Here is a 27,852-nt window from a genome sequence, read left to right as displayed (position 1 = left end):
ACCTTGATTATAAAAAATGAAGCGCTAAACCTACAAGGGTCATACAGCGCAATGCGTACCATGAGAATCTCTTTTCATAAGTGGATATATTTAGGGGGAAGCACTAAACCTGTAGGAGTCACAGAGTGCCTGGAGGAATAGGAAACAATCTGGTTCAAACCAAGGAGAGAGAGGACAAGTAAAATTCCCATAAAAATCTGCTCACTTGAGGGGTTTCATACATGGAACAAATTTAATCCCAACTGAAGCTATGTTATAATAATCATTATTATTATTATAATCAAAAAGAAGCGCTAAGCCATATAATATCATAAACCCTTAATTAAGGGTCATGCAGTGCTGTGGTGTAGCTCCAATTCCTTGACAGCTGTGTATAAAAGTTATACAGTATTATAATTAGGGAAAGCACCAAGAGTAAGGGTCATACAGCACAAGGAATGGAAGGTAATCTTTCGATGCACAGGTTAGGACAAATCAAATTCCTTGGACCAAGAGCCCCTCACAAACATGAATGGTATCTCACAGAAATATTCATGGAAAAGTATTAAATCCACACAGGGTCCATACATTTCAATTGGGGGGAAACACTAAACCTTAAGGGTCATACGATGCCTGGAGAATGAAAGGCATTCAGGTTCAAGAAAGGGGAGGGCAAGTTAGTTCCTTGGATCAATGCATCTTTCCTAAGGGAAGGGGTCAGTACAATGATTGATGAATGGGAGGTAATAAAGTTTGATCCCTTGAAGGATAACTTCAGTTCCTTAGATCAAGAGCCCTTCACAAGCAGTTGACTCTTTGGAGGATCAACTGCCAAGTCTCACAGAAATAGCTTTACTTAACAGCATTTTGCAGAATCATCATACTTTCACGAGGAAGTACTAAACCCCTAAGGGCTATACATTATTATAATCATGGGGAAGTGCTAAACCCATAGGATTATACAGCACCTGTGGGAGGGGTGGAAGGTATTCAGGCTTAATTCAGGGAACTGGAGCACAGATCCAATTCCCTAGATCAAGAGCCCCTCACAAGCATCAAGGAACCTCCCTTGAGGTGTAGGGGCTATACAGCAATTGAAGGATGGAAGGTAATCAGGTTTGATGCAGGGAAGAGGAGAATCACTTAATTTTTTGAAAATGATTAGACATTTATATTCGTGGGAGAAGCACTGGTTAGTGGTAGAAGTAATGCACATTTTGGAAAAAATAGTGCCTTTGGGAAAGCAAGTGTAAAATTAAAAAAAAAAAAGTACACTAATCTATGGTTTTCAAGCTGGAGAGACGGAGTTTCAAAAGAAGCAAAGTTCCTCGATTAAAAACACACTATAGTGTCCTCTTTAAAGGTCTCAAAGATCATTGTATTTGTGAGGAAGTGCTAAACCTGTAAGGGCTATACAAGAAGTGGAGATAATCAGATTTTATGAGGGAGGGGTAGCTACAGAAGAATTCTTGGGAACAAGACGTTCACTAGCATCAAGGTAGATTTAGGGGAAAGAACTAAACCCAAAGGGTTCATACAGCACCTTGGGAATGGGAAGCAATCAGGTTCCAACCATGGGGAGGACAAGTCCAACCCCTTGGATCAAGAGCCCCTCAACAGCATCAAGAAACCACCCTTGAGGGGCATTCCCATGAAAGCCCAAAAAGTCCCCTCTGTCAAAGGCAGCAGTTATGGGGGCATTAATTGAAAAGATGGCCATTTAAACCCAAAATGGATGTACCCTCACTTAAAAATTTTCCTACATACACAGGAATTAGTCAAACTACAAGTGATTTGTATACTGGAAGTTTAATTTTTAAGTATGTGAATTTTCTGACAGTATAAAGGTGACTGGGTGGTATAAAAGCCATCAATGTTGAAGACACTTTGATTTTGAATGTTTCTATACTTGAAAAGAACCTTTTTTTCTTTTACATTAAGGCAAATAGATGGTCTACTAAATTATTTCATAAATATCTGTGGCTGTACTAGGTAACTCTCCCCAACATACATTTGCAAGTATTGTATAATCAAAGGGTGAACAACTAAATTAACAATCCACATTCCATTCACAAATGCACATTAAGATCACCTCACAAATGGATACACTCATATTACAAAATGTATGAAACCAACTTTAATATTACATTACATACAGGTACTCATTTTAACAACTACATCTCGTATAATTATACTGCATACTACAGGTATATAATTTTTTTTCAGAATCAGCTTCTTAATAATCATTAAGCTATTACTACAAACATTTAAAAAAATCTTTGTTTACAATAAATGATTTCTTCACCTCTAAAACTCAATCCTTTTTTGGTTATTTATCATAAGTAAACAGATCCCAAATTAAAATGTCACCCAGTATAAACAAGACCATCTACTTACCCCACCCATCTTTAAATTTGATTTGTAAATTCTTATCACCAAAACACTTGAATTATAGATTCTAACAAAAATCCTTACAAATTGGAATTTGGCATTTTCTTCCTATGTCAGTAAAACAAAATTTGGAATATATTTTTCTATAAAAGCTGTAAAGGATGTTTGGTATGAGCTTGGTTCTTATCTGTTACTTATGCATAATAAAGGGATTTGGTATTTTTTCTCCTTGTATTGTAAAGGTATAAAGCCACTAGTCCATCTGCACTGCAACCTTTCACATGGGGGCAGACAGTCAAGAGTCTTTCGAGTGCACAAGCCCCACAAGATAGTCATCTTTGTTTTGTTTCAACTCAGATGAATACCATTTATCAACATTGTCCCTTGGGAGTTAACTATGGAATTTGCACACTGACTTAGTAAGCTACAACACAGTTTACTGTGGGACGTAGCTTTCTTGCCCCCATGATCTGATGTGGTCCACGAAGGCCTCTGCAATTAAAAAAAAAATTATTTTCACTGAAAATTGTTGACAACTGCAGCAATGATGAAGATATATTTTTCAGCAAGGATTTACTATAATAAACCAGCCTAAATATGCAATGTATAACTTGGTCATAAAAAATTTGAATTGCCCATTTCTTTTATACTAAAGGAAACATTTTGCAACCAGTAGCAAAAAATTTCTTTTTGTAAATGTCCTGAACTGTACTATACAAGTTTACAAGTGCTGTTTGTGGACCACTGGCCTTCATATACATCACAACCTGGTTGTTCTGGCACTTGGCAGAGGTAGTGATTGTTTACTCTTAAAAACTATTACACCCTTTACAATACTTCTAAAATTTGCTGGCAGCAATGTTCTCTTATTTTGGCTGGGAAATAGGATTTCAAGCATCTTTCACATACATATCTCTCTCTCTTGTTCCAGAGAGCACATTCCCAGAACTTTGAGGCATTCCTAGTAGTTTAAATGCTTTAGTGGCTCTGATAACTCTTCCTGCCCTGAAACTTGCTCTCAGGGTCGGAGAATAAAAAAAATTTATGAAATGGTAATCTTTTTCAGAACATAATAAAACCAAAAGTATGAAAATTTACGGAATTACGCTATCCCAAAGTTAGCAGTCTCGGAGATATTTATGCATTGGCGATTTCTCCCACTTCGAGCCCTATTTTTGGCCAATTTCATTCTTCCAGTCAATCAAACTCTTAGCTATTTCACTAAAATTCCTTATCTTCTATTGACTGAGTACAAGAAACTGCCCATTCACCTATTTCAACTACTCAAAGTGATCAAAATTCGGTAATTTGGCCAATTTCATGAAAAATAAAAGAAATTCCCAGAAAAAAATGTACACATTCTTGGCCACTAAAACAACATTTCCTCTGTTCATTAGTCACATCCTCAGGCCTGCTCCAGGGGGCAGAGAGAGAGAGAGAGAGAGAGAGAGAGAGAGAGAGAGAGAGAGAGAGAGAGAGAGAGAGAGAGAGAGTGAGAGAGTGAGAGTGAGAGAGAGAGAGAGAGAGAGAGAGAGTGAGAGAGTGAGAGAGAGAGAGTGAGAGAGAGAGAGTGAGAGAGAGAGAGTGAGAGAGAGTGAGAGAGTGAGTGAGTGTGTGAGTGTGTGTGTGTGTGTGTGTGAGTGTGGAGTGAGTGTGTGAGTGAGTGTGTGAGTGTGAGAGTGTGTGAGTGTGTGAGTGAGTGTGTGAGTGTGAGAGTGTGAGAGTGTGAGAGTGAGTGTGAGTGTGTGTGAGTGTGTGAGTGAGTGTGAGTGTGAGTGTGTGAGTGAGTGTGAGTGTGTGAGTGTGTGTGAGTGTGTGAGTGTGAGTGAGAGTGAGTGAGTGAGTGAGTGAGTGAGTGAGTGAGTGAGTGAGTGTGTGTGTGTGTGTGTGTGTGTGTGTGTGTGTGTGTGTGTGTGTGTGTGTGTGTGTACTCACCTATTTGTGGTTGCAGGGGTCGAGTCCTAGCTCCTGGCCCTGCCTCTTCACCGGTTGCTACTAGACCCTCTCTCTCCCCGCTCCATGAGCTTTATCAAACCTCGTCTTAAAACTGTGTATGGTTCCTGCCTCCACTACGTCATTTTCTAGGCTATTCCACTGCCTTACAACTCTATGACTGAAGAAATACTTCCTACTATCTCTCTGACTCATTTGTGTCTTCAACTTCCAATTGTGGCCTCTTGTTTCTCTGTCCCCTCCCTGGAACATCCTGTCCTTGTCCACCTTGTCTATTCCACGCAGTATTTTATATGTCGTTATCATGTCTCCCCTGACCCTCCTGTCCTCCAGTGTCGTCAGGCCGATTTCCCTTAATCTTTCTTCATAGGACATTCCCCTTAGCTCTGGAACTAACCTTGTTGCAAACCTGTGTGTGTGTGTGTGTGTGTGTGTGTGTGTGTGTGTGTGTGTGTGTGTGTGTGTGTGTGTGTGTCTGTGTGTCTGTGTGTGTGTGTGTGTGTCTGTGTGTCTGTGTGTGTCTGTGTGTGTGTGTGTGTGTGTGTGTGTGTGTGTGTGTGTGTGTGTGTGTGTGTGTGTGTGTGTCTGTGTGTGTGTCTGTGTGTGTGTCTGTGTCTGTGTGTGTCTGTGTGTGTCTGTGTGTGTCTGTGTGTGTGTGTGTCTGTGTGTGTGTGTCTGTGTGTGTGTGTGTGTCTGTGTGTGTGTGTCTGTGTGTGTGTGTCTGTGTGTGTGTCTGTGTGTGTGTCTGTGTGTGTGTCTGTGTCTGTCTGTGTCTGTGTGTGTCTGTGTGTGTCTGTGTGTGTCTGTGTGTGTGTGTCTGTGTGTGTCTGTGTGTGTGTGTGTCTGTGTGTGTCTGTGTGTGTGTGTCTGTGTGTGTGTCTGTGTGTGTGTGTGTGTGTGTGTGTGTGTGTGTGTGTGTGTGTGTGTGTGTGTGTGTGTGTGTGTGTCTGTGTGTGTGTGTCTGTGTGTGTGTGTCTGTGTGTGTGTGTGTGTGTGTGTGTGTGTGTGTGTGTGTGTGTGTGTGTGTGTGTGTGTGTGTGTCTGTGTGTGTGTGTGTGTGTGTGTGTGTGTGTGTGTGTGTGTGTGTGTGTCTGTGTGTCTGTCTGTGTCTGTCTGTCTCAACAATCAATATTTGCACCAATAACTCACTACAGTTGTGACCGGGTGTGGAAGTGTGAATTGCTCATTACACTATAATTTGTTCATGATTGTAGCCATGTATAAACGTAAGTAACCATTCTTACAGGATTCATTACCTTTGTAACTTGTGAGTTCATTACCTTGTACCTAGTTCAGCCATCACAACTTTGGGAGCCCAGTCCCTGGACCCATTACGTACCTCTGTAATCTGTAAATACCTTTGTAACTTGTCATGATTGTGACTAGACCTACCTGGAGTTCATTACCTTTGTAAATTGTGAATTCATTACCTCTGTAACTTGCTCAGCTATCAAAATTTTGGAGTCCAGTCCCTGGACCAATTATGTACCTCTGTAACCTTTTGACTACCGCCCACAGGATGGGTATGGGGTGCATAATAAACATATTAAACTAACTGTTATGCAGACTAATGCATTATTGCAATAACTGTATAAACAATGGCAGCGCATTTGTGAACACACATTAGACAGACCAGCTGGATGGGTATTGGATGAGTGACGTAATTTGTGTACTCTAGAATACTGGCAAAAATCAAACATTTCTGCTACTTAGAGCTCAATTTCAAGCTACTTTCAGTCCTGAAACCAATCAAAATCATCTCTATTTCTGTAACGTTTTCAATTCTATGCAACGAGACCAAGAAACCGAGAATACAACCATAAAAGCCATACAAAAATACACTGCAGTCAGTTTTAAACCAAAAATACTGTAGGTTTTCTTTTTCCCATTATGCACTGTGTGCTGCGAGATTTTTTTTTATATGGTACACACTCACTGCATACACCCATTCTCTCATATCTAGGCCTAAACTTTCCACTCACAGCTTATCTGAGAGAGCTAGCTTATGTCACAGAACTACGGGACCGACCCGGGCTTGAAAACCGTAGAACAGGACTGACCTTGAAAGGGTTAAGCAAGTGAGAGAGAGCACAAGTGATCTGAATAGTCACCACTGGCATTATTTTTCTTGTTTAAACATTCTCATTATCAACCCTGTCATTTTTCTGGCTTTGTGGTATTTGCCTTTTTCCTTTCTGTAAATGATAGGTCAGATGACATCATTATATCCAAACTATTTACATGTTCCTCTCTATGAGCTGGTCCCTTTGGTCCTCAAAATTATTCTACATTAATAAAACTTCAAAAAAAGTTTATGGACTCATTACTAACCTAAGCCTGGAGATACAATTACTCCAAGTCTGGGAGATCTTCATCATCTGAATCCTCATCTTCAAGGTCATCCAAAGATGGTCGGCTATCTCCACCCAAACCACCCATTTGACGCATTACCTAGAATGCAATATTTTGCATGCATTAACAGGTTTGAAAGAAAAATCTTGTATAAAAAAGGTGTTTTTATAAAAATTATATCCACAATTCACTTTCTTAGAATATATGCCTACCTCTTCAAGATCCTGATTCTGATCTTCACCTTCATCATCACTGTCATCCTCATCCTTCCACCTGCTGAAGTCTACTTTAAGCCAGTGCTGCTTGACTTTCTGTTTGAGAAGATGTGGCCAGAAAGGTCCATCCTCCTTCTTTACCAATATAAGTTCTATGTTACGATCACGGACAAAGCTGCGGCTTTTCTGTTAAGATTAGTCAATGTGGTATTAAGTGTATAACAATAAAAACTTTAAATAAAAAATTATACCCAATATTTTATAAAGCTATGGTACACTTTTCCTTCTTTTACAGATAAAACCTTTGTACTGGACACTAATAGGTAAATCTCAGGATATAATGAGCCTACTGCAAGTTGTGTCCAAAATGGGATGGCAGCACACTTTTGGCAAAAGAAAAGAAAGAAAGAAAGAAAAGAAAAAAAAGAAGAAGAAAAAAAAATGAATGAATGATGGTGAATGCATTACTCTTTGGGTCACCCTGCTTTGGCAGATGATTTTTGAATGAAAAAAAACTGCCTTGGCGGAAGATGGCCACTGAGGTAAACAAAATTACAGCTATGTCACAAATTAAGACAAAATAAAATAAAAGGGGGTAAAGCAGCTGGGATTAATGGGATTGGCAGAGTATATACATAGTTCCTCTGTAAAAAGGAAAAGGGGACAAAAGAGGGTGTAAAAATTACTGGGATATCAGCCTGTTGAATTTGGTAAACAGCAACCTCCCAGGGAGGTACTACCGTTCTGCCAAGTGGGCATACAACAAAAGCCTGTACAGTGGAACCTCAAAAATCAAACTTAATCCGTTCCAGGAGCTAGTTCTACATTCGAAAAGCCTGAAATTCGAAGCAATATTTCCCATAAGAAATAATGGAAATACAATTAATCCGTTCCAGAAACCCAAAAATATACACAAAAATAATACATTTTATCGAGATTAATTACAGTTTTACATACACAACAAATGCTATAGTCTTTAATTATGTATAGTAATATAAAACAACATTTTTACTTACCTTTATTGAAGATTGGTGATGGCATCTGGAAGATAGGGAGAAGGAGAGGAGGAGTTGGGGTTATTGTTTGGAAGGAGAATCCCCCTCCATGAGGACTTCCGGTATCAAAGCCCTCTCTGAGGTTGCTTCCCTTCTCTGTATTTTAATGCCACTAGGACCAGCTTGAGAGTCATTGGACCCCAGTCTCACAAAATAACTGTCTACAGTCCTCTGTTTCTGTCTCACAAAATAACTATCCACAGTCGTGTTTCTGTCTCACAAAATAACTGTCCACAATCGTCTGTCTCACAAAATAACTCCACAATCGTCTGTTTCTGTCTCGCAAAATAACTCCACAGTCGTCTGTTTCTGTCTCACAAAATAACTCCACAGTCGTCTGTTTCTGTCTCGCAAAATAACTGTCCACAATCGTCTGTTTGTCTCACAAAATAACTCCACAGTCATCTGTTTCTGTCTCACAAAATACTGTCTACAGTCGTCTGTTTCTGTCTCACAAAACTCCACAGTCGTCTGTTTCTGTCTCACAAAATAACTGTCCACAATCGTCTGTCTCACAAAATAACTCCACAGTCGTCTGTTTCTGTCTCACAAAATAACTCAACAGTCTGTTTCTGTCTCACAAAATACTAACTGTCTACAGTCGTCTGTTTCTGTCTCACAAAATAACTCCACAGTCGTCTGTTTCTGTCTCACAAAGTAACTGTCCACAGTCCTCTGTACAGCCTGGCAAGTTCAACAAGTCTCACTCCAATCTCATACTTCTGTATTATTTCCTTCTTCACATCTATGGTGTTTCTCACTTTCTTTACCACAGGGGTACCGCTAGCAAGTTTCTTTGGGCCCATGGCAGCTTATTTCACAGCCCCACAAGCACTAAACACAATTAAATAATCGTAAAATGTGTGAATGAGATCGCAGGTTAGTGTTCACTCAAGCATAAACAAAGCTACACTGCTCACGGCGCCTGCGCGGGGACGCGGACAGAGCAGGCCAGCAGATAGGTCCCGTACCTGGCGGTCTGAAATTGGGGGCGCGTTCGATAATTGGGACACAGTCTGTCCGAAAAAAAATGGTCTTATTTTCGAAATGTTCGATATTTAATACGTTCGATTTTTGAAGTTCCACTGTAATTATTTTACACGATGGTGGTAGTGTTGGTGTCTCTTTTCTGTCTCATATACTTGCAAGATTTCAGGTACATCTTGCTACTTCTACTTACACTTAGGTCATACTACACATGTATGTATGTACAAGCATACATATATATATATACACACCTCTCTGGGTTTTCTACTTTTTTCTTACTAGTTCTTGTTTATTTCCTCTTATCTCCATGGGGAAGTGGAACAGAATTCTTCCTCCATAAGCTGTGTGTGTCATAAGAGGTGACAAATGCCAGGAGCAAGGGGCTAGTAACCCTTTCTCCTGTATACATTACTAATGTTAGAGATTTTTTTCTTTTTGGGCCACCCTGCCTCGGAGGGACATGGCTGGTTTGTTGAAAGAAGAAAGAAATCTGTGGAGTATACCAGGTAAAGTGTATGGTAGGGTTTTTAGTGAAAAATAAAGGGTAAGCAGAGAGCAGGATTGCAGATGAACAAGAAGGCTTCAGGTAGGGTAGGGGACATGAAGAACAAGTTTTTACACTGAAACACTTAGGTGAACAATATTTATAAAGATTATGGAAGTTTTTGTTGCATTTATGGATTTAGAAAAAACACATGATGGAGTGGATAAGATAGCAATGAGGCTGATGTTGCAAGTGTATGGAACAGATGGTAGGTTACAGAAAACAGTTAAGTTTTTATGAGGATACTGAGGCTCAGGTTAGGGTATGTAGGAGAGAGGAAGATTATTTTTCAGTACATGTAGGCCTTACAAAGGGATGCATCATGTCACCATGGTTGTTTAACATATTAACCCTTTGACTGTTTCAGGCCCCTCTCTGAAACTGTCATTCTATGTCGCTCAATTTTTGAAAAAAAAAAAAATTATTTTTTCTTATGAAATGATAGAGAATCTTTTCCCGATGGTAATGACACCAAAAGTTCGAAATTTGGTCGAAAACTCGTGGAATTATGCTCCCGCGAAGTTAGCGGTCTCGGCGACATATGCGTATCGGCGATTTCGCCGACTTTGAGCCCAATTTTCAGCCAATTCCATTGTTCCAGTTGACCAAACTCATAGCTATTTCTTTAGAACTCCATTTTATCTATCAGCTGAGTACAAGAAACCTCCCATTTACTAATTTGGACTACCCAATATGGTCAGAAATTGGCAATTTGGCCAATTTCACGCAAAATAAAAAAGATGCCAATTTCAAAATAGGGTCCAGAATAAACAAGGTAGACATTTGTGGCACTAAAATAACATATGCTCTGTTCATTAGTCACATCTCTAGGCCCCTCTTATATTATTATTGCTTTCTATTTTGATTTTTTATTCATACAAAAAAATACAAAATTTACTGTTATGCAGACGACTGCATTATTGTAAAAATGGTATAAATAATATCAGTGCACTAGTGAAAGAATATTAGACTCCCCAGTTGACGTGTATTGGACGTGTGGTGTGATTTATGTACTCTTGAACATTGGTAAAAATCGAACATTTCTGCTACTTTGAGCTCAGTTTCAAGGTCGTTTTCATCGTAAAAGTAATGAAAATCATCTCTATTTCTGTAATATGTTTTCCATTTTATCACCTAAGACCATGAAAACGCGAATACAACGATAAATACTATACGAAAATACACCTCAAAGTCGGCGTTTTATTCCAAAAAAACGATCAGTTTTTTTTTTCTCATTACGCAATGTGTGCTGCAGGATTTTTTTTATGTGGTGCACACTGACCACACAGACCCATTCTCTCGCATGTGGGCCTACCAGCTTTCTCCCACTTGATTTGAAGCCGCTAGAATTATTGAGTATATATACGTCAGAAACATTGGCTCGTAAGACGTATTTATACGTCGAAAACAGTCAAAGGGTTAATAGATGGGGTTGTAAAATAAGTGAATGCTAGGGTGTTGGGGAGAGATGCAAGATTAAAATATGCAGAAACAAATACAAAATGGGAGTTGTCACAGTTCCATTTTGCCAACGACACTGCTTCTGGGAGATTTTGAAGAAAAGTAGCAAAAATTGGTGGATGAATTTGGGAGGGTATGTAAAAGGAAGAAATTAAAAGTGAACATTGGAAAGAGCAAGGTGATGAGGGTAACAAATGATTGTACTAATGTAAATTATACTAATTATAAAATATTTTGCTGCCTGTCTACTATAAATTTTATTAATTATAAATTTTGCTACCTATCATTGCTGTAGTAATACATAATTAAAATTCACCACTCTGTAACCTATGTCTAGTTTTAAGTAGCCTGTAAACATTAGAATTAGTCTGCACAAAATTTTCATGCATTCTAGCAGCTTTCTTTGTGCTTGACAACATTTTATTACACGTAAACTACACAATGTACTGTACAAAGAAATAAATGATTTTATTTGAGGTAATGAAAGACTGGATATCAGATTGGAAAGAGAGAGAGAGTATAAAGGAAGTGAATGCATTCAGAAATTTGGGAGTGGACTTGTCTGTGGATGGATCTATGAAAGATGAAGTGAACCACAGAATTGATGAAGAGAAAAAGGTGGAATTATTTAATAAATGTATGGAAGAATTTAGAAAAGGCATATGATAGAGTGGATAGAGGAGCAATGTGGCAGATGTTGCAAGTATATGGAATAGGTGGTAAGTTATTAAATGCTGTAAAGAGTTTTTATGAGGATAGTGAGGCTCAGGTTAGGGTGTGTAGAAGAGAGGGAGACTACTTCCCGGTAAAAGTAGGTCTTAGACAGGGATGTGTAATGTCACCATGGTTGTTTAATATATTTATAGATGGGGTTGTAAAGGAAGTAAATGCTAGGGTGTTTGGGAGAGGGGTGGGATTAAATTATGGGGAATCAAATTCAAAATGGGAATTGACACAGTTACTTTTTGCTGATGATACTGTGCTTATGGGAGATTCTAAAGAAAAATTGCAAAGGTTAGTGGATGAGTTTGGGAATGTGTGTAAAGGTAGAAAGTTGAAAGTGAACATAGAAAAGAGTAAGGTGATGAGGGTGTCAAATGATTTAGATAAAGAAAAATTGGATATCAAATTGGGGAGGAGGAGTATGGAAGAAGTGAATGTTTTCAGATACTTGGGAGTTGACGTGTCGGCGGATGGATTTATGAAGGATGAGGTTAATCATAGAATTGATGAGGGAAAAAAGGTGAGTGGTGCGTTGAGGTATATGTGGAGTCAAAAAACGTTATCTATGGAGGCAAAGAAGGGAATGTATGAAAGTATAGTAGTACCAACACTCTTATATGGGTGTGAAGCTTGGGTGGTAAATGCAGCAGCGAGGAGACGGTTGGAGGCAGCGGAGATGTCCTGTTTAAGGGCAATGTGTGGTGTAAATATTATGCAGAAAATTCGGAGTGTGGAAATTAGGAGAAGGTGTGGAGTTAATAAAAGTATTAGTCAGAGGGCAGAAGAGGGGTTGTTGAGGTGGTTTGGTCATTTAGAGAGAATGGATCACAGTAGAATGACATGGAAAGCATATAAATCTATAGGGAAAGGCAGGCGGGGTAGGGGTCGTCCTCGAAAGGGTTGGAGAGAGGGGGTAAAGGAGGTTTTGTGGGTAAGGGGCTTGGACTTCCAGCAAGCGTGCGTGAGCGTGTTAGATAGGAGTGAATGGAGACGAATGGTACTTGGGACCTGACGATCTGTTGGAGTGTGAGCAGGGTAATATTTAGTGAAGGGATTCAGGGAAACCGGTTATTTTCATATAGTCGGACTTGAGTCCTGGAAATGGGAAGTACAATGCCTGCACTTTAAAGGAGGGGTTTGGGATATTGGCAGTTTGGAGGGATATGTTGTGTATCTTTATATGTTTATGCTTCTAGACTGTTGTATTCTGAGCACCTCTGCAAAAACAGTGATAATGTGCGAGTGTGGTGAAAGTGTTGAATGATGATGAAAGTATTTTCTTTTTGGGGATTTTCTTTCTTTTTTGGGTCACCCTGCCTCGGTGGGAGATGGCCGACTTGTTGAAAAAAAAAAAAAAAAAAAAAAATGGAAGAGGGTAAGGTACCTAGGGATTGGCAGAGAGCATGCATAGTTCCTTTGTGTAAAGGCAAAGGGGACAAAAGAGAGTGCAAAAATTATAGGGGGATAAGTTTGAGTGTACCTGGTAAAGTGTATGGTAGAGTTATTATTGAAAGAATTAAGAGTAAGACAGAATAGGATAGCAGATGAACAAGGAAGCTTTAGGAAAGGTAGGGGGTGTGTGGACCAGGTGTTTACAGTGAAACACATAAGTGAACAGTATTTAGATAAGGCTAAAGAGGTCTTTGTGGCATTTATGGATTTGGAAAAGGCATATGACAGGGTGGATAGGGGGGCAATGTGGCAGATGTTGCAGGTGTATGGTGTAGGAGGAAGGTTACTGAAAGCAGTGAAGAGTTTTTATGAGGATAGTGAGGCTCAAGTTAGAGTATGTAGGAAAGAGAAATTATTTCCAAGTAAAAGTAGGCCTTAGACAAGGATATGTGATGTCACTGTGGTTGTTTAATATTTATAGATGGGGTTGTAAGAGAAGTAAATGCGAGGGTCTTGGCAAGAGGCGTGGAGTTAAAAGATGAAGAATCACACAAAGTGGGAGTTGTCACAGTTGCTCTTTCCTGATGACACTGTGCTCTTTGGAGATTCTGAAGAGAAATTGCAGAGATTGGTGGATGAATTTGGTAGGGTATGCAAAATAAGAAAATTAAAAGTGAATACAGGAAAGAGTAAGGTTATGAGGATAACAAAAAGATTAGGTGATGAAAGATTGGATATCAGATTGGAGGGAGAGGGTATGGAGGAGGTGAATGTATTCAGATATTTGGGAGTGGACGTGTCAGCGGATGGGTCTGTGAAAGATGAGGTGAATCATAGAATTGATGAAGGGAAAAGGGTGAGTGGTGCACTTAGGAGTCTGTGGAGACAAAGAACTTTGTCCTTGGAGGCAAAGAGGGGAATGTATGAGAGTATAGTTTTACCAACGCAGTGGAGATGTCATGTCTGAGGGCAATGTGTGGTGTGAATATAATGCAGAGAATTCGTAGTTTGGAAGTTAGGAGGAGGTGCGGGATTACCAAAACTGTTGTCCAGAGGGCTGAGGAAGGGTTGTTGAGGTGGTTCGGACATGTAGAGAGAATGGAGTGAAACAGAATGACTTCAAGAGTGTATCAGTCTGTAGTGGAAGGAAGGCGGGGTAGGGGTCGGCCTAGGAAAGGTTGGAGGGAGGGGGTAAAGGAGGTTTTGTGTGTGAGGGGCTTGGACTTCCAGCAGGCATGCGTGAGCGTGTTTGATAGGAGTGAATGGAGACAAATGGTTTTTAATACTTGACGTGCTGTTGGAGTGTGAGCAAGGTAACATTTATGAAGGGGTTCAGGGATACTGGCAGGCCGGACTTGAGTCCTGGAGATGGGAAGTACAGTGCCTGCACTCTGAAGGAGGGGTGTTAATGTTGCAGTTTAAAAACTGTAGTGTAAAGCACCTTTCTGGCAAGACAGTGATGGAGTGAATGATGGTGAAAGTTTTTCTTTTTTGGGCCACCCTGCCTTGGTGGGAATCGGTCAGTGTGATAATAAAAAAAAAAAAAAAAAAAGGTGGGTGGTGCATCGAGGTATCTGTGGAGACAAAACATTATCCATGAAGCCAAAAAGGGGAATGTATGAGAATGTAGTGGTACCAACACTTATATGAGCATGAATCATGGGTTGTGAATGTTGCAGCAAGGAGGAAGCTGGAGGCAGCAGTTATGTCTGAGGGCAATGTGCAATGTAAATATTATGCAATTTCAAGCATGGAGATTAGGTGGTGTGGAGTTACTAAAAGTATTATCCAGAGGGCTGAGGAGGAGTTGTTGAGGTGGTTTGAACACTTAGAGAGGATGGAGCAAAATAGGATGACTTTGAGAGTTTATAAGTCAAGTGGAGGAAAGATGGGGTAGAGGCCACCCAAGGAAAGGTTTGAGGGGTTAAAAACAAAAAAAAAAAAAGTTTCATTTGCAAGGGGCTTGGACATCCAGCAGGCTTGTGCAAGTGTATTAGATAGGAATTGAGGCAAATGCTTTTTGGGGCCTAATGTGAGCAAGGTGTCCTGAAGGGATTCATGGAAACCAGTCAGCCAGACTTAACTAATGAAGGTGGGAAGTATAGTGCCTGCACTCTGACGGAGGGGTGGAGATATTTGTAGTTTGGAGGGAGTATCTAAACTGTAGTATTAGGACACTTCTGGCAAGATAGTGATGGAGTGAATGATGGTGAAAGGATTTGGTTTTTGGGTCACCCTACCTGGGTGGGTATATACTGTACCTAAATGTAAGTACAGTTTGAGATTGGTAAGAATTGTGGGTTACTTTTAGGGTCAAAAAAAAAAAAAAAAAAAAAAAAAAAAAAAAAAAAAAAAAAAAAAAAAAAAAACAAGTTTTTTAATATGCAGACTAGGGTTACAACTTTTTTACAATGTAATATTCCTGTACCTTCATCAGATGAACTTTTGCCTAAATGCAAAGATATGCCCTTTCATTTCAATATCTTTTTAGAAAAAGTCACCCCTAAATGAAAAAAAAAAAAACAAGTATGTAACTTGAAATTATATTGCATGTAATATCAATAACAAATAAAACAGCTTACAGCATAATTGTTATCATGTTTGTAATTTATTACTATTTATTGCTTAGAATAAACCAGTTATATTATGAACATCAAAATGGTATACAATACCAACAGGTTGTTAGGTAAGACACATATGCAACAGTTAGACAACTTTATTCCGAAACGTTTCGCCTACACAGTAGGCTTCTTCAGTCGAATACAGAAAGTAGGCAGGAACAGTAGAGATGTGAAGACGATGTAATCAGTCCATCACCCTTAAAGTCGTAGAATTTGAGGTTGTCAGTCCCTCGGCCTGGAGAAGTTCAGTTCCATAGTCAGGAACTATCTGAAGATCAAGCGACAGTGCGGAGACTTAAATACTGTCGGAAGGAGAGGTGCAGGGTAGTAGTAGTAGTAGTGAGAGGCAACTGAGAGGTCATGTCCCTCTCAGATCCAACCCTTCTCACTTGAAAAGCTTGTTCAAATTCTACGACTTTAAGGGTGATGGACTGATTACATCGTCTTCACATCTCTACTGTTCCTGCCTACTTTCTGTATTCGACTGAAGAAGCCTACTGTGTAGGCGAAACGTTTCGGAATAAAGTTGTCTAACTGTTGCATATGTGTCTTACCTAACAACCTGTTGGTATTGTATACCATTTTGATGTTCATCTTGTCAGACACTGCAACATGTGGCATCTTGGTACAGAAAACACCTTGAACAAGCTTTTCAAGTGAGAAGGGTTGGATCTGAGAGGGACATGACCTCTCAGTTGCCTCTCACTACTACTACTACTACTACTACTACTACCCTGCACCTCTCCTTCCGACAGTATTTAAGTCTCCGCACTGTCGCTTGATCTTCAGATAGTTCCTGACTATGGAACTGAACTTCTCCAGGCCGAGGGACTGACAACCTCAAATTCTACGACTTTAAGGGTGATGGACTGATTACATCGTCTTCACATCTCTACTGTTCCTGCCTACTTTCTGTATTCGACTGAAGAAGCCTACTGTGTAGGCGAAACGTTTCGGAATAAAGTTGTCTAACTGTTGCATATGTGTCTTACCTAACAACCTGTTGGTATTGTATACCATTTTGATGTTCATCTTGTCAGACACTGCAACATGTGGCATCTTGGTACAGAAAACACCTTGAACAAGCTTTTCAAGTGAGAAGGGTTGGATCTGAGAGGGACATGACCTCTCAGTTGCCTCTCACTACTACTACTACTACTACTACTACCCTGCACCTCTCCTTCCGACAGTATTTAAGTCTCCGCACTGTCGCTTGATCTTCAGATAGTTCCTGACTATGGAACTGAACTTCTCCAGGCCGAGGGACTGACAACCTCAAATTCTACGACTTTAAGGGTGATGGACTGATTACATCGTCTTCACATCTCTACTGTTCCTGCCTACTTTCTGTATTCGACTGAAGAAGCCTACTGTGTAGGCGAAACGTTTCGGAATAAAGTTGTCTAACTGTTGCATATGTGTCTTACCTAACAGTTATATTATGCAGAAAATTAGGAGTGTGGAAATTAGGTGGTGTGGAGTTAATAAAAGTATTAGTCGGAGGGCTGAAGAGGGGTTGTTGAGGTGGTTTGGTCATTTAGAGAGAATGGATCAAAGCAGAATGACATGGAGAGCATTTATCGGTAGGGGAAGGAAGGCGGGGTAGGGGTCGTCCTCGAAAAGGTTGGAAAAAAGGGGTAAGGGGGGTTTTGTGGGCAAGGGGCTTGGAATTCTAGCAGGCGTGCGTGAGCGTGTTCGATAGGAGTGAAAGGAGACAAATGGTATTTGGGACCTGACAATCTGTTGGAGTGTGAGCAGGGTAATATTTAGTGAAGGGATTCAGGGAAACCGGTTATTTTTTATATAGCCGGACTCGAGTCCTGGAAATGGGAAGTACAATGCCTGCACCTTAAAGGAGGGGTTCGGGATATTGGCAGTTTGGAGGGATATGTTGTGTATCTCTATACGTATATGCTTCTAAGCTGTTGTGTTCTGAGCACCTCTGCAAAAAGTGATTATGTGTGAGTGAGGTGAAAGAGTTGAATGATGAAAGTATTTTCCTTTTGGGGATTTTCTTTCTTTTTGAGTCACCCTGCCTCGGTGGGAGATGACCGACTTGTTAAAAAAAAAAAAAAGTTGGCGTTTTTGTTTCTGCAGGCAGTATACAGTTCCTGCATAACTCTGCACATTCAGCACACTTATTACTACTCGGTATATTAGGCATATTGAGCGAGGATGGCTCCTGCTTCCAGTGACTTTTCAATGAGTTCACTGCTTTTTTGCGAGGCTTCAGCATTTCTGACAAATTTTTGAAGTCATTTTCATCGTACTCTGATCAGTAAACCAGTAATCTACCCAGGTGTATGAAATGAATCTGCATATCTTCTCCAAAGTCTTCCATCTTGTATTTATAAGAATGAATGCAAGAATAGCTAGAATGGCTCTTGAATTCCACCTCGCATTGCTGATGTTTGGAATTTTCTGAAAGTTAATTAAAGAAAAGTGCCCTTTTTCTTCAAAGAATCTAAACACTTGTGTTAGATGGTACAAAAACTTATATCATCTCTCCATCCTGATTTATGGAAGATCTTTTCTGTTCCATAACAAACTGTGCCTCTAGTTCCTCATAATTCTTCACCAGCTAGGTTACAAGTGGATACTAGATGTTTGGAGAACTGGTTTTAGCACCAAGATTTTCGCCCATTACCAAAAGGAGAATCCTGTCCAGAACTTGATGCTGGCAACTGATAAATTGTGGTTTGCTAATCCCCTTGTCTGAGAACATTCGTTGCAGTTTGGCAACAGCTCCACTCTTTTTCCCTTGTTAAAGTTTGTTGTATCAGCAATGATCATCTTTATTGCATTCCGTAAGTTGTACTCATTGATACTTATGATTAGTAACGTAAATATATGGCGATCAATATTCTTCATTAATTTGAGTTGCCAATTAGTACTTTCCTGAGTTGCTACTTATGAGTAGTAATGCAGATATATGGTGATTCAGTTTTTATTTAGGGGTGGCTTTTTTGAAAACTGGGAGGAATTAGGGGCTTTTTCATTGTTTATAAACAAAAGTTCATTAATTTATGACACATGTTTTATTTGGGGAAAAAAAAAGTAAAAAAGTTATAACCCTAATGCAGACATACATTTTACTTCTGTAGACTACATATGGAAAAAAAAAGAAAAACCTACTTCAGGATCAATTTCTTTATAGAGATCATATGTATATTCATAGTCTTTCTTTTCTGTACCACCAGTTCCCTTGAAATATATTTTGTTTTCTTCCATGTTAATTGTAGGGCTGTGGCAGTCCTCCAAACAAATAGTTAGAAACACCAGGTGCTTCCTCTGTGCCCATGCAACTGGAGGTGGGAGAGTCCTGCAAGTAGAAAATATAAAATTAATAAATTTGAGAAAACTTTCAAAAAATCTATCAGTTTTTCTGCACTAGCTTCAACACATGAGATGGCACTGAATGTGGTACTTAGAAACTTATCACTGCAACTTCTACAGTATTTCCTTATCAAACAGTCATATACAGTATACAGCCTCTACTCGCTTAACGACGGAGTTCCATTCCTAAGACCACATTGGTAAATGAATTCGTCGCTAAGCAAGGAGCATACTATAATGGTAGTGGGTTTGTGTCAACCACTTTCGATATTGTTTTAATGTCACCTTTGCACGTGCACATTTATAACATTTTTAGTATATTTTTAAATGTTTATACTCCAATGTTTTAACTCCAATATACACTATTTATGTATGCATACTGGTCAGAGAGCCTGTGGTAAGTCTGGGTCATCGGTAAATGAGTATGTCACCAAGTGAGGAGAGGCTGTATATGGTATTTATAATGCAGAGTAATTTATAATGCAAAGTAAACCTTTTCATAACACAGGGATACATTCCTGAAAATTAGCATTTTGGTAAAACAGACTGATGTGAAGAGAATTATTATTACAATCAAAACTAAGTGCTAAACCCACAAAGGTCATACAGTGATGCAAAGTAAAGAACATGAGAAAAATAGGGCTACATTCCAGAAACCTTCAAATTTGCCAAGCAACAGCTTAAAAAATATTCTTCTAAATACAAATTACAGTGGACCCCCCGCATAACGATTACCTCCGAATGTGACCAATTATGTAAGTGTATTTATGTAAGTGCGTTTGTACGTGTATGTTTGGGGGTCTGAAATGAACTAATCTACTTCACAATATTTCTTATGGGAACAAATTCGGTCAGTACTGGCACCTGAACATACTTCTGGAGTGAAAAAATATCGTTAACCGGGGGTCCACTGTACTAGTTCCTTTATACAATCTAGTTGTCATGGAAGTGTGTGAATGATTGATATAGTTTACTGGGCTTAAGTGGATGGCTGTGATTCATTTATTGCAATGGATGTAGTAGTAGTAGTTGATGACTGTAGTGGAGCGCTCAGGTATTCCGTAATGCATCTTGGGTCTGTTTTACCCTGCAATACTGACCTCTCTGACATTCTTTTCACCAGGTCGCAACCTGTACTAATCACTGCACAAGTTATTTTCTCACTGCATAACTATGGAGGGTGGAGTTTCTCAAACCAAAAGTGTAAGCAGCCTGCATTATACTTATTTAAAATTAACACTTTCTTCAATACCACCGAGATTTACACTTATCCTTCTTCTAGGCACCCTGGCATCATTAGTATTCCTTTTGGAAACCACGGTTAACATCCAGAAACAAGATGGGGGGGTGATGGAATGATCCCAAACACAATGAGTAAGCCATGCAAGACTCCCAAAAAGCAGACTACCAAGATTTTACATTTAGCTTGATGCTTCCACACTTATGGAGCACACCATCACCGTTTTTTCCAAACGTTATAAAAAAAAAAAGATACACCTTTTTAATAATATTTAAGCAAAACCCATGGTGTTTTTTTACTGGAGAGTTTATGACACTGATACTTTCCTTTTTAGTTCAGGAATGACTTAAGGATTTTGCCTTAAACATACAATAGGAAATGAATACATGCAACAAATAATGCATGTAATTCCAAACAAATAACAGAGATAAATTTTACGGTACTTTTAGGAAGACAAATGAAACTAAGAGTAAAAAAAAAAAAAAAAAAATCATGCTGACAACAAAAATTTCAGCCATAACAGGACTCTTTCAGACCATCACAAATCAAGTGAGAAAATTTATTAGCTACACTAAAGCCACGTCAAAAAAAACAAAAATTAAATTGGTTTTATAGCCATATAAAGAGGATAATGACTTGGCTATAAAGAATAATAAGATAAAGAACTCTCAGAGTAGACAACAACAGAAGGCAAGGAACTAAACAGAAAATTAAAGAAGGTAATAAGTGTTAGAGAAGGGATGCACAACTAGTAGACCACAGGCCACATGTGGGCCTTGAGCAGCCTTTGATGGCATGTGACCAAAAACATCAAAAGCATAATGGGAATTGCAAATATGCAAGACTAGAATGCTTCATGAGGTTTTTAATAAGATTTTTGGAGACTTAAAGGAAAACCATAAAGATATTGCAACTGTTCAACAAACTACTCTCCGGATCACCAGATGACACTTAATTACAGTATAAGCCCTATTACAACTAACCGATCTTCAGAGCTGTAACATGTTTTGCTGAAAGTTTATAGAAGGGCACTTACTTATTTTCTACAAGTGCTTGCCTCAAAATCGGTATTCATATTTACATATTCTTCTATTTATTCATCCTTATAAGAACATAAGAAAGGAGGAACACTAGCAGAATATTTGCCCAACCCACTTTCAGTGCTACCCTAACAATACGCTCTGATAAATCTATTTACTCATGTACAAGTCCCACTCAAATCCAACTCCTCTCATGTATTTATCGAATCACTTACATTTGCAAGCTATCATTTAGCCTCTTGAATCTCAGCAAGTCAAAAGATTCACAACTGCTTTACTGGTGACAACCTACAATCTAATCTGCAACTAACCACTACAAAATTTAATTAACATAAAAAGAAACTCAATTCAGAGTGTCAGAAATCACAGTGAGTACGTACTATGTCAATTGTAACATATATTACATATATATTACATATCACTAACAAATTACAATACCTGTACAGTGTATATTATTTAACTTTCTAAAATATTGATAAATGCATAAATGTGTCTTCCCTCACTCTTGATTCAATTGTTCAATGCTGACCCCTCCCCCAACTCTAGTTTAAAGTTGGTGCCTCTGAAATTCCAATCCCCACTGCACACTAATACTGCTCCAGAGGGGTTCAAGGTCAGAGTTACTCCTATTTTCAAGAAAAAATAGTGGATCTCATGTCAGCAACTATAGGCCTGTTAGTATACTCAGTGTGATATCCAAAATTTTAGAGAAGACAGTGTACTGTCAATTAGTTAACTATCTTAATTACAAAAATATTCTCCATAGTTACCAATCAGGTTTCAGGAGATTTTACTTGTCCAACGCCTCCCTAATTAATCTCATAGACTACCTGAGAACTGAAATATCATTAGGGAATCTCATAAGTATGGTGACCTTAGATTTGCGAAAGTCCTTTGATGCAGTCAACCGTAATATATTATGCAAGAAACTTCAAGCTATCGGCATAGGTTCCGTAGATCAGTTTAAGTCCTACCTGACTAACAGAAAACAAATTGTCAAGACCAACAACACAGAATCAGAACTCCTGCTGATAGCATGTAGTTACCAAGGTAGTATTTTGGGTTCCTTATTGTTCCTATGTGAATGGCATGCCCATCAGTGTCAACTGTATGCTTCTCTTGTATGCAGATGACAGTACTCTATCAGGTAAAGACCCACAATATACTATCACTAGAACTAGAGTCCTGCAGCAAACTGTTATTAGACAACAAATTACTGTTACACCTCGGGAAAGTGAAAGTCATACTCTTTGGCATGAAAAATAAAGTGAAAAGGGTAAATACTTTTAATGTCCAGTATAATGGGGAACCCATCACTTCAGTTTCCTCAGTGAAATACAGTGGACCCTCGACCAACGATATTAATCCGTTCCTGAGAGCTCATCGTTAATCGAAATTATCGTTAGTCGAGTTAATTTTCCCCATAAGAAATAATGGAAATCAAATTAATCCGTTCCTGACACCCCAAAGTATTGAAAAAAAAAAAAATTTACCACATGAAATATTAATTTTAATACACACAAACTGAAGAAGACATGCACAGTTACATGACACTTACCTTTATTGAAGATCTGGTGATGATTGATGAGATGGGAGGAGGGGAGAGTGTTGATGATGTTAGTGTTTAGAAGGGGAATCCCCTTCCATTAGGACTTAGGTGGCAAGTCCTTTTCCGGGGTTACTTCCCTTCTTTTAATGCCACTAGGACCAGCTTGAGTCACTGGACCTCTGTCACACAACATATCTGTCCATAGAGGCCTGTATCTCCCGTTTCTTTATGACATTCCTAAAGTGTTTCACAACATTGTCAGTGTCACAATTAAACACTTGTTCAGGTTTCAATTCTTCACTGTCTATGTGCTCCTTGAATTCCTGCACATATTTTTCAGCTGCTTTTTGGTCCAAACTGGCAGCCTCACCATGCCTTATCACACTATGTATGCCACTACGATTCTTAAATCTCTCAAGCCAACCTTTGCTGGCCTTAAATTCACTCACATCACCACTAGTTGCTGGCATTTTTTTAATTAAATCGTCATGCAACTTCCTAGCTTTTTCACATATGATCGCTTGAGAGATGCTATCTCCTGCTATCTGTTTTTCATTTATCCAAACCAATAACAGTCTCTCAACATCTTCTATCACTTGCGATCTCAGTTTCGAAAACATAGTTGCACCTTTGGCAAGAACAGCTTCCTTGATTGCCGTTTTCTTGCCCACAATAGTAGCGATGGTTGATTGGGGTTTTGTGTACAACCTGGCCAACTCGGAGACACGCACTCCACTTTCATACTTAGCAATGATCTTTTTCTTCATATCCATAGTAATTCTCACCCTTTTTGCTGTATGGTTGGCACTAGAAGCTTTCTTGGGGCCCATGGTGACTTATTTTGCAGGTGCAATCACTACAAACGCTGTGATATGAAATGTTCTGATTGCACGTTTGGATGGGACCGCGGTGGCTAGCTGGCTTGTAAACACTGGCACCCACGGGACAAGTGAGGCACACTCAGGCCACAAGTGGACGCGTCTTGAACGGAACGAATAGCGTTGGTCGGGTTTTTTAGCGCTAGTCGAGGCAAAATTTTTGCGTTAAAATGTATCACTAGTCGGATTTAACATTAGACGATGCCAATGTTGGTCGAGGGTCCACTGTATCTGGGAATCTCCTATGACCCCAAGCATGTCAGGAGAATTGACAGGGAACAGTGTAGTAAAGAAAGCAAATGCCACTAAAGTTCCTCTACAGACAGGCACAGTGTCTACCTACTGAGGCTCACAGGACCCTATGCCTAGTTCTTATACAATGCCATATAGATTATAAATGGTTATAACTATGACCATAATTTTTGAAGGGATGGATCAGTAAGCCAGCAGAAGGCCTCAGTCAGATGACCAAAAGCTCCAATGGCAGATCATCATCTGACTAAGACCCACGTCAAGAAACACTTGTCTGGTTTCCTGACAAACCTTACCTAACCAAACCTACTCTTGCCCTTCAGGGTACTCTGTCTTAAAAAAAAAAAAAAAAAAAAAAAAAAAAAAAAAAAACTGATAGAATAAAAATCACCCTGAAAATGGTGAGATTCATCCTGGACCTGGGTCCAAGAAAGCATGTAGGCCAAGATGAATTGCAACAACTGGATATATTGAATGTTGAAGACAGTAAAACAACTTAAATCACGTTTATAAAATTGCTCACAAGTAGTGTCTTGAATATCTTGCTGTGAAGTTTGTCAAGGCTGAGAACCGAAGGAATTATAGTACTAGGGAAGGGGAACACAACTTTGTTGTACCCACAATAAGTGGTCAGATTTCAAACACCTTCTACTGTACAACAATAAATGAGTGGAATGGACTGCCTGTACAGGTCAAAGCCTGTCATAGCATTAGCCAGTTCAGGAAAAGAGCCAAAAGGTACCTAATGAATGTAGCGACAGAATGGGAGGAGAGTGATTTCTTGTATAGCTAACATACATGTACGTACCTATTAATGTAATCTGATCCTTTCTTTAATATCAATGTAAATAACTCGGTTTACCTTACTCCTAGTATATCTTCTTTTATTGTAACTGTTCACACAGCTGAGTTACTGTTTTAACTTTTAAAGTTTAAATAAGATATTACATAGACCCCAATGGAAATAAGTAACTCTGAGTTTTTTGGGGGGTTATCCTAGGTAATCTACACATATGCTGCTATGTACGACAGTTTAACTGCATTTGTGTGCACCTAGATCCGAATAAACTTACTTCACTAAATATATATTTTAACACAAAAGATACTTTATGTTTTAATGGAAATGTATGAATGCAAATTGACAAAACATGACTAATTATAAATTCTCTGAATTCAAAACACTTTCAACTCATAATTTATCAATTCCTAAAATTTTATAAGATAATGTTCCAGTTTACTTTACTGTATTCATCCAAAAATCAGTGATTTTGGCAAGCCACCATCATGGTCATCATGGACAGGCTACACACATTCAGTATTCATCTCCATTCATGAAATTTAAGTTCTTGTTTCTTTACCTACTTCCTTCCTTTGCCCAACATAGGCTTTTGTAATATAATCTACCACATAACACTCATCCTGGAGGTAGGAAACCTGCATTCTGAAGGAGGGGTGGAGATGTTGAAGTTTGGAGCGTCAAGAATCAAGGATCCCAATGGAAATAAGTCACCGACTTTTTTTGGGTTATCCTAGGTAATCTACACTTATGCTGCTTTGTATAATAATTTATGTAATGGTATTTATATGTACCTGTACCTGAATAAACTTTAATCTGAATTATAAAATGTTTGCACCCTTCTGGCAAGAAAGTGAGTGAAAAGTGACAGAAAGGGTTTTTGTCTTTGTTACGTCACACTACCTTGGTGAATGATGGCCCTATCGTTAAAAAAAAAAATAATTCAGGTACAAGCTGCTTGTATGCTACTGAATCAAGCTTCAAACTCATTTCTCTGGTTCACTATCACTGATATCGCCTCCAGAAAGCATAAAAATAGTATGCAAAGTACGAATGAGATGGTTCACCCATAAAAAAGTGTGGGGGGGGGGGGTAATGAGTTTTCAGCTAAGCCCTAGTCCTTAAGCAATGATGACTGAATTCTTAAAACTATACCCTTATAAGATACTACACACAAAAAGCAGCCATTTAATTTCAAAAATACCTATTACAGATCAAAATAAGCATCAGTATCTTAGCTTAGGCCAGTAGGTGATTTGGACTTGCCTAGCATGGGCCAGTAGGCCTGCTGCTGTGCTCCTTCCTTCTTACTTATGTAGATGTACAACTTTTATATATATATAAAAATTCAGGTATTAATGCTCCTTTTATAAAAATAGATTACACAAATTTATGGTGGGGAATTCCTGGGGATGAGCTGAACTTGCATTACATGGGTGAAGAGTCCAACCACAATGGTAGAAGTGCTTAAAGTGGTATGAATCATACCCACAGTAGGTAGCCAGGCCTCAAACACCTATTACACAGTGATAAAAGCATAGAATGGGTTACCTGTACAAAAGTTTAACATAGCCAAAGAATATGTAATGAATGAAGCTGCAACAAAGGAAACAGTGATTTTTTGTTTTGTTAAATTATTCTTAATGCATTTTAGATACATCAATTATGATAATTTACAGTATTTTTATTAATAACACTAAAAGTAGAGGATTATTTATGTAAAAAAATTACTACTAACACAAGGACCCCAATGGAAATAAGTTACATTGTCTGACTTCATTGGGTTATCCTTTGCTTTTAGTTCTACATGATTTGCTATATAAAAACCCACTGTAAAGGAAAAATAATATAAGGCATACGCAAACAGTACTTTCGTCAACTAGTACTTCCTTCATTTGCAAGTTATTCAGTGCATTGTACATGTTTTGAGAAACTTTCCATGGAATAAACCTCATGGAAGTTGTGAAGAAACTAAAATATAATGAATACTATTGTTAAAACGTTTGTTTGGTGATAACCATAACGAGAATACGTTGTCATCCATGGAAATTTAATCAATTTCAATAATTAAACTTCCTCACGTCTTGCTACAATACTTTCGCATATTGGCTATTGTTTGAGACCGTGTTATCAGTACCAATTAGTTTATTTGTTTGATGAATGAGCTAGCGTGTATCCCCACGCTGCCGGTGCTTTACAACCTCATTATTGCCCTCTCCGCAAGTGAATCTTCCTCAGCTGCCATTATTCAGGCACTACTCATCCGTCTCTCCACAACAGCTTTCATACCATCCTGCTAAGTACCTGATAATTCCCCCTAAAATTCATGAAAATACTCACTGTGCGGTTGACATGATGTTTGGCGTTTGGTCTTGGGAACGTAAATAAGTGGAGCAAGGATGAAGAGGATTAGCCGCCATGGGCAGAGTGGTGTTGGAACTACTGTGAGGAGCTTGATGCTCCTTAACTAGATGCTCACTTGTCTCTTCAACGGTCACTGCTTTCTATATTTATACTCCCACTAACACCATCCCAATACTTGTACGATGATAACTCATTACACATGCTTGATTATTCTCTGCTGTAACTAACGCACAAATGCTAATGTGGGGGTGGTTTTTACACCTCATTTCGCCGCTGATGATGAGGGAAAAAATGTGTGGAAGCGAAGCCTGGGAGAAATTCCCTGCATGCTCATTGTACCGCGTTCAGAAGCTTCCAGAATGAGCTGGCACAAAATCATTAGAATCGATAGAAATTTTGGGAATATGCATCTTTTTCAAAATAACGTAGCGGGGTTTCACAGCACAAAGGCAGAGATAAGGTCTGCATTATTAATTAAAGCGAAAAATAATACTATCTAATGATCGATTTTCCGCTTTTCACATGGCAACTGAACCTTGCCAAAGCTATCACAGTTCACTTCGTTGTAGAAGATATTATTACTTATTGCAGGCCTTGGAAATCTGTAATAACATGAATAATCATTGAATAATGCAAATTTAAAATATTTTTTAAGCGAAGATGTATTTAGCTGGACCTTGAAATTTGCCGAGTAGGACCCTAAGCAGAATACGTACTGGACATG

General features: G+C 38.9%; 1 protein-coding gene across 1 annotated transcript; it reads right to left on the bottom strand.

The window, feature by feature from the left end:
* Positions 1-1,769: 1,769 nt before the first annotated feature.
* Positions 1,770-27,261, bottom strand: p23. Its single transcript, XM_053787061.2, has 5 exons — positions 27,105-27,261; positions 18,809-18,995; positions 6,888-7,076; positions 6,655-6,774; positions 1,770-2,862 (listed from the first exon to the last, which is right to left on the bottom strand). The coding sequence occupies exons 1-4, from the start codon at positions 27,182-27,184 to the stop codon at positions 6,673-6,675; spliced, it is 558 nt and encodes a 185-aa protein (XP_053643036.1). The 5' UTR covers positions 27,185-27,261; the 3' UTR covers positions 1,770-2,862; positions 6,655-6,672.
* Between the last annotated feature and the right edge of the window lie 591 nt (positions 27,262-27,852).

The sequence above is a fragment of the Cherax quadricarinatus genome, chromosome 48 (genome assembly GCF_038502225.1).
Source record: "Cherax quadricarinatus isolate ZL_2023a chromosome 48, ASM3850222v1, whole genome shotgun sequence".
Taxonomy (NCBI): Eukaryota; Metazoa; Arthropoda; class Malacostraca; order Decapoda; family Parastacidae; genus Cherax; species Cherax quadricarinatus.
The sequence above is the reverse complement of the archived record's forward strand: the minus strand, read 5'-3'. Positions and strand labels throughout refer to the sequence as shown.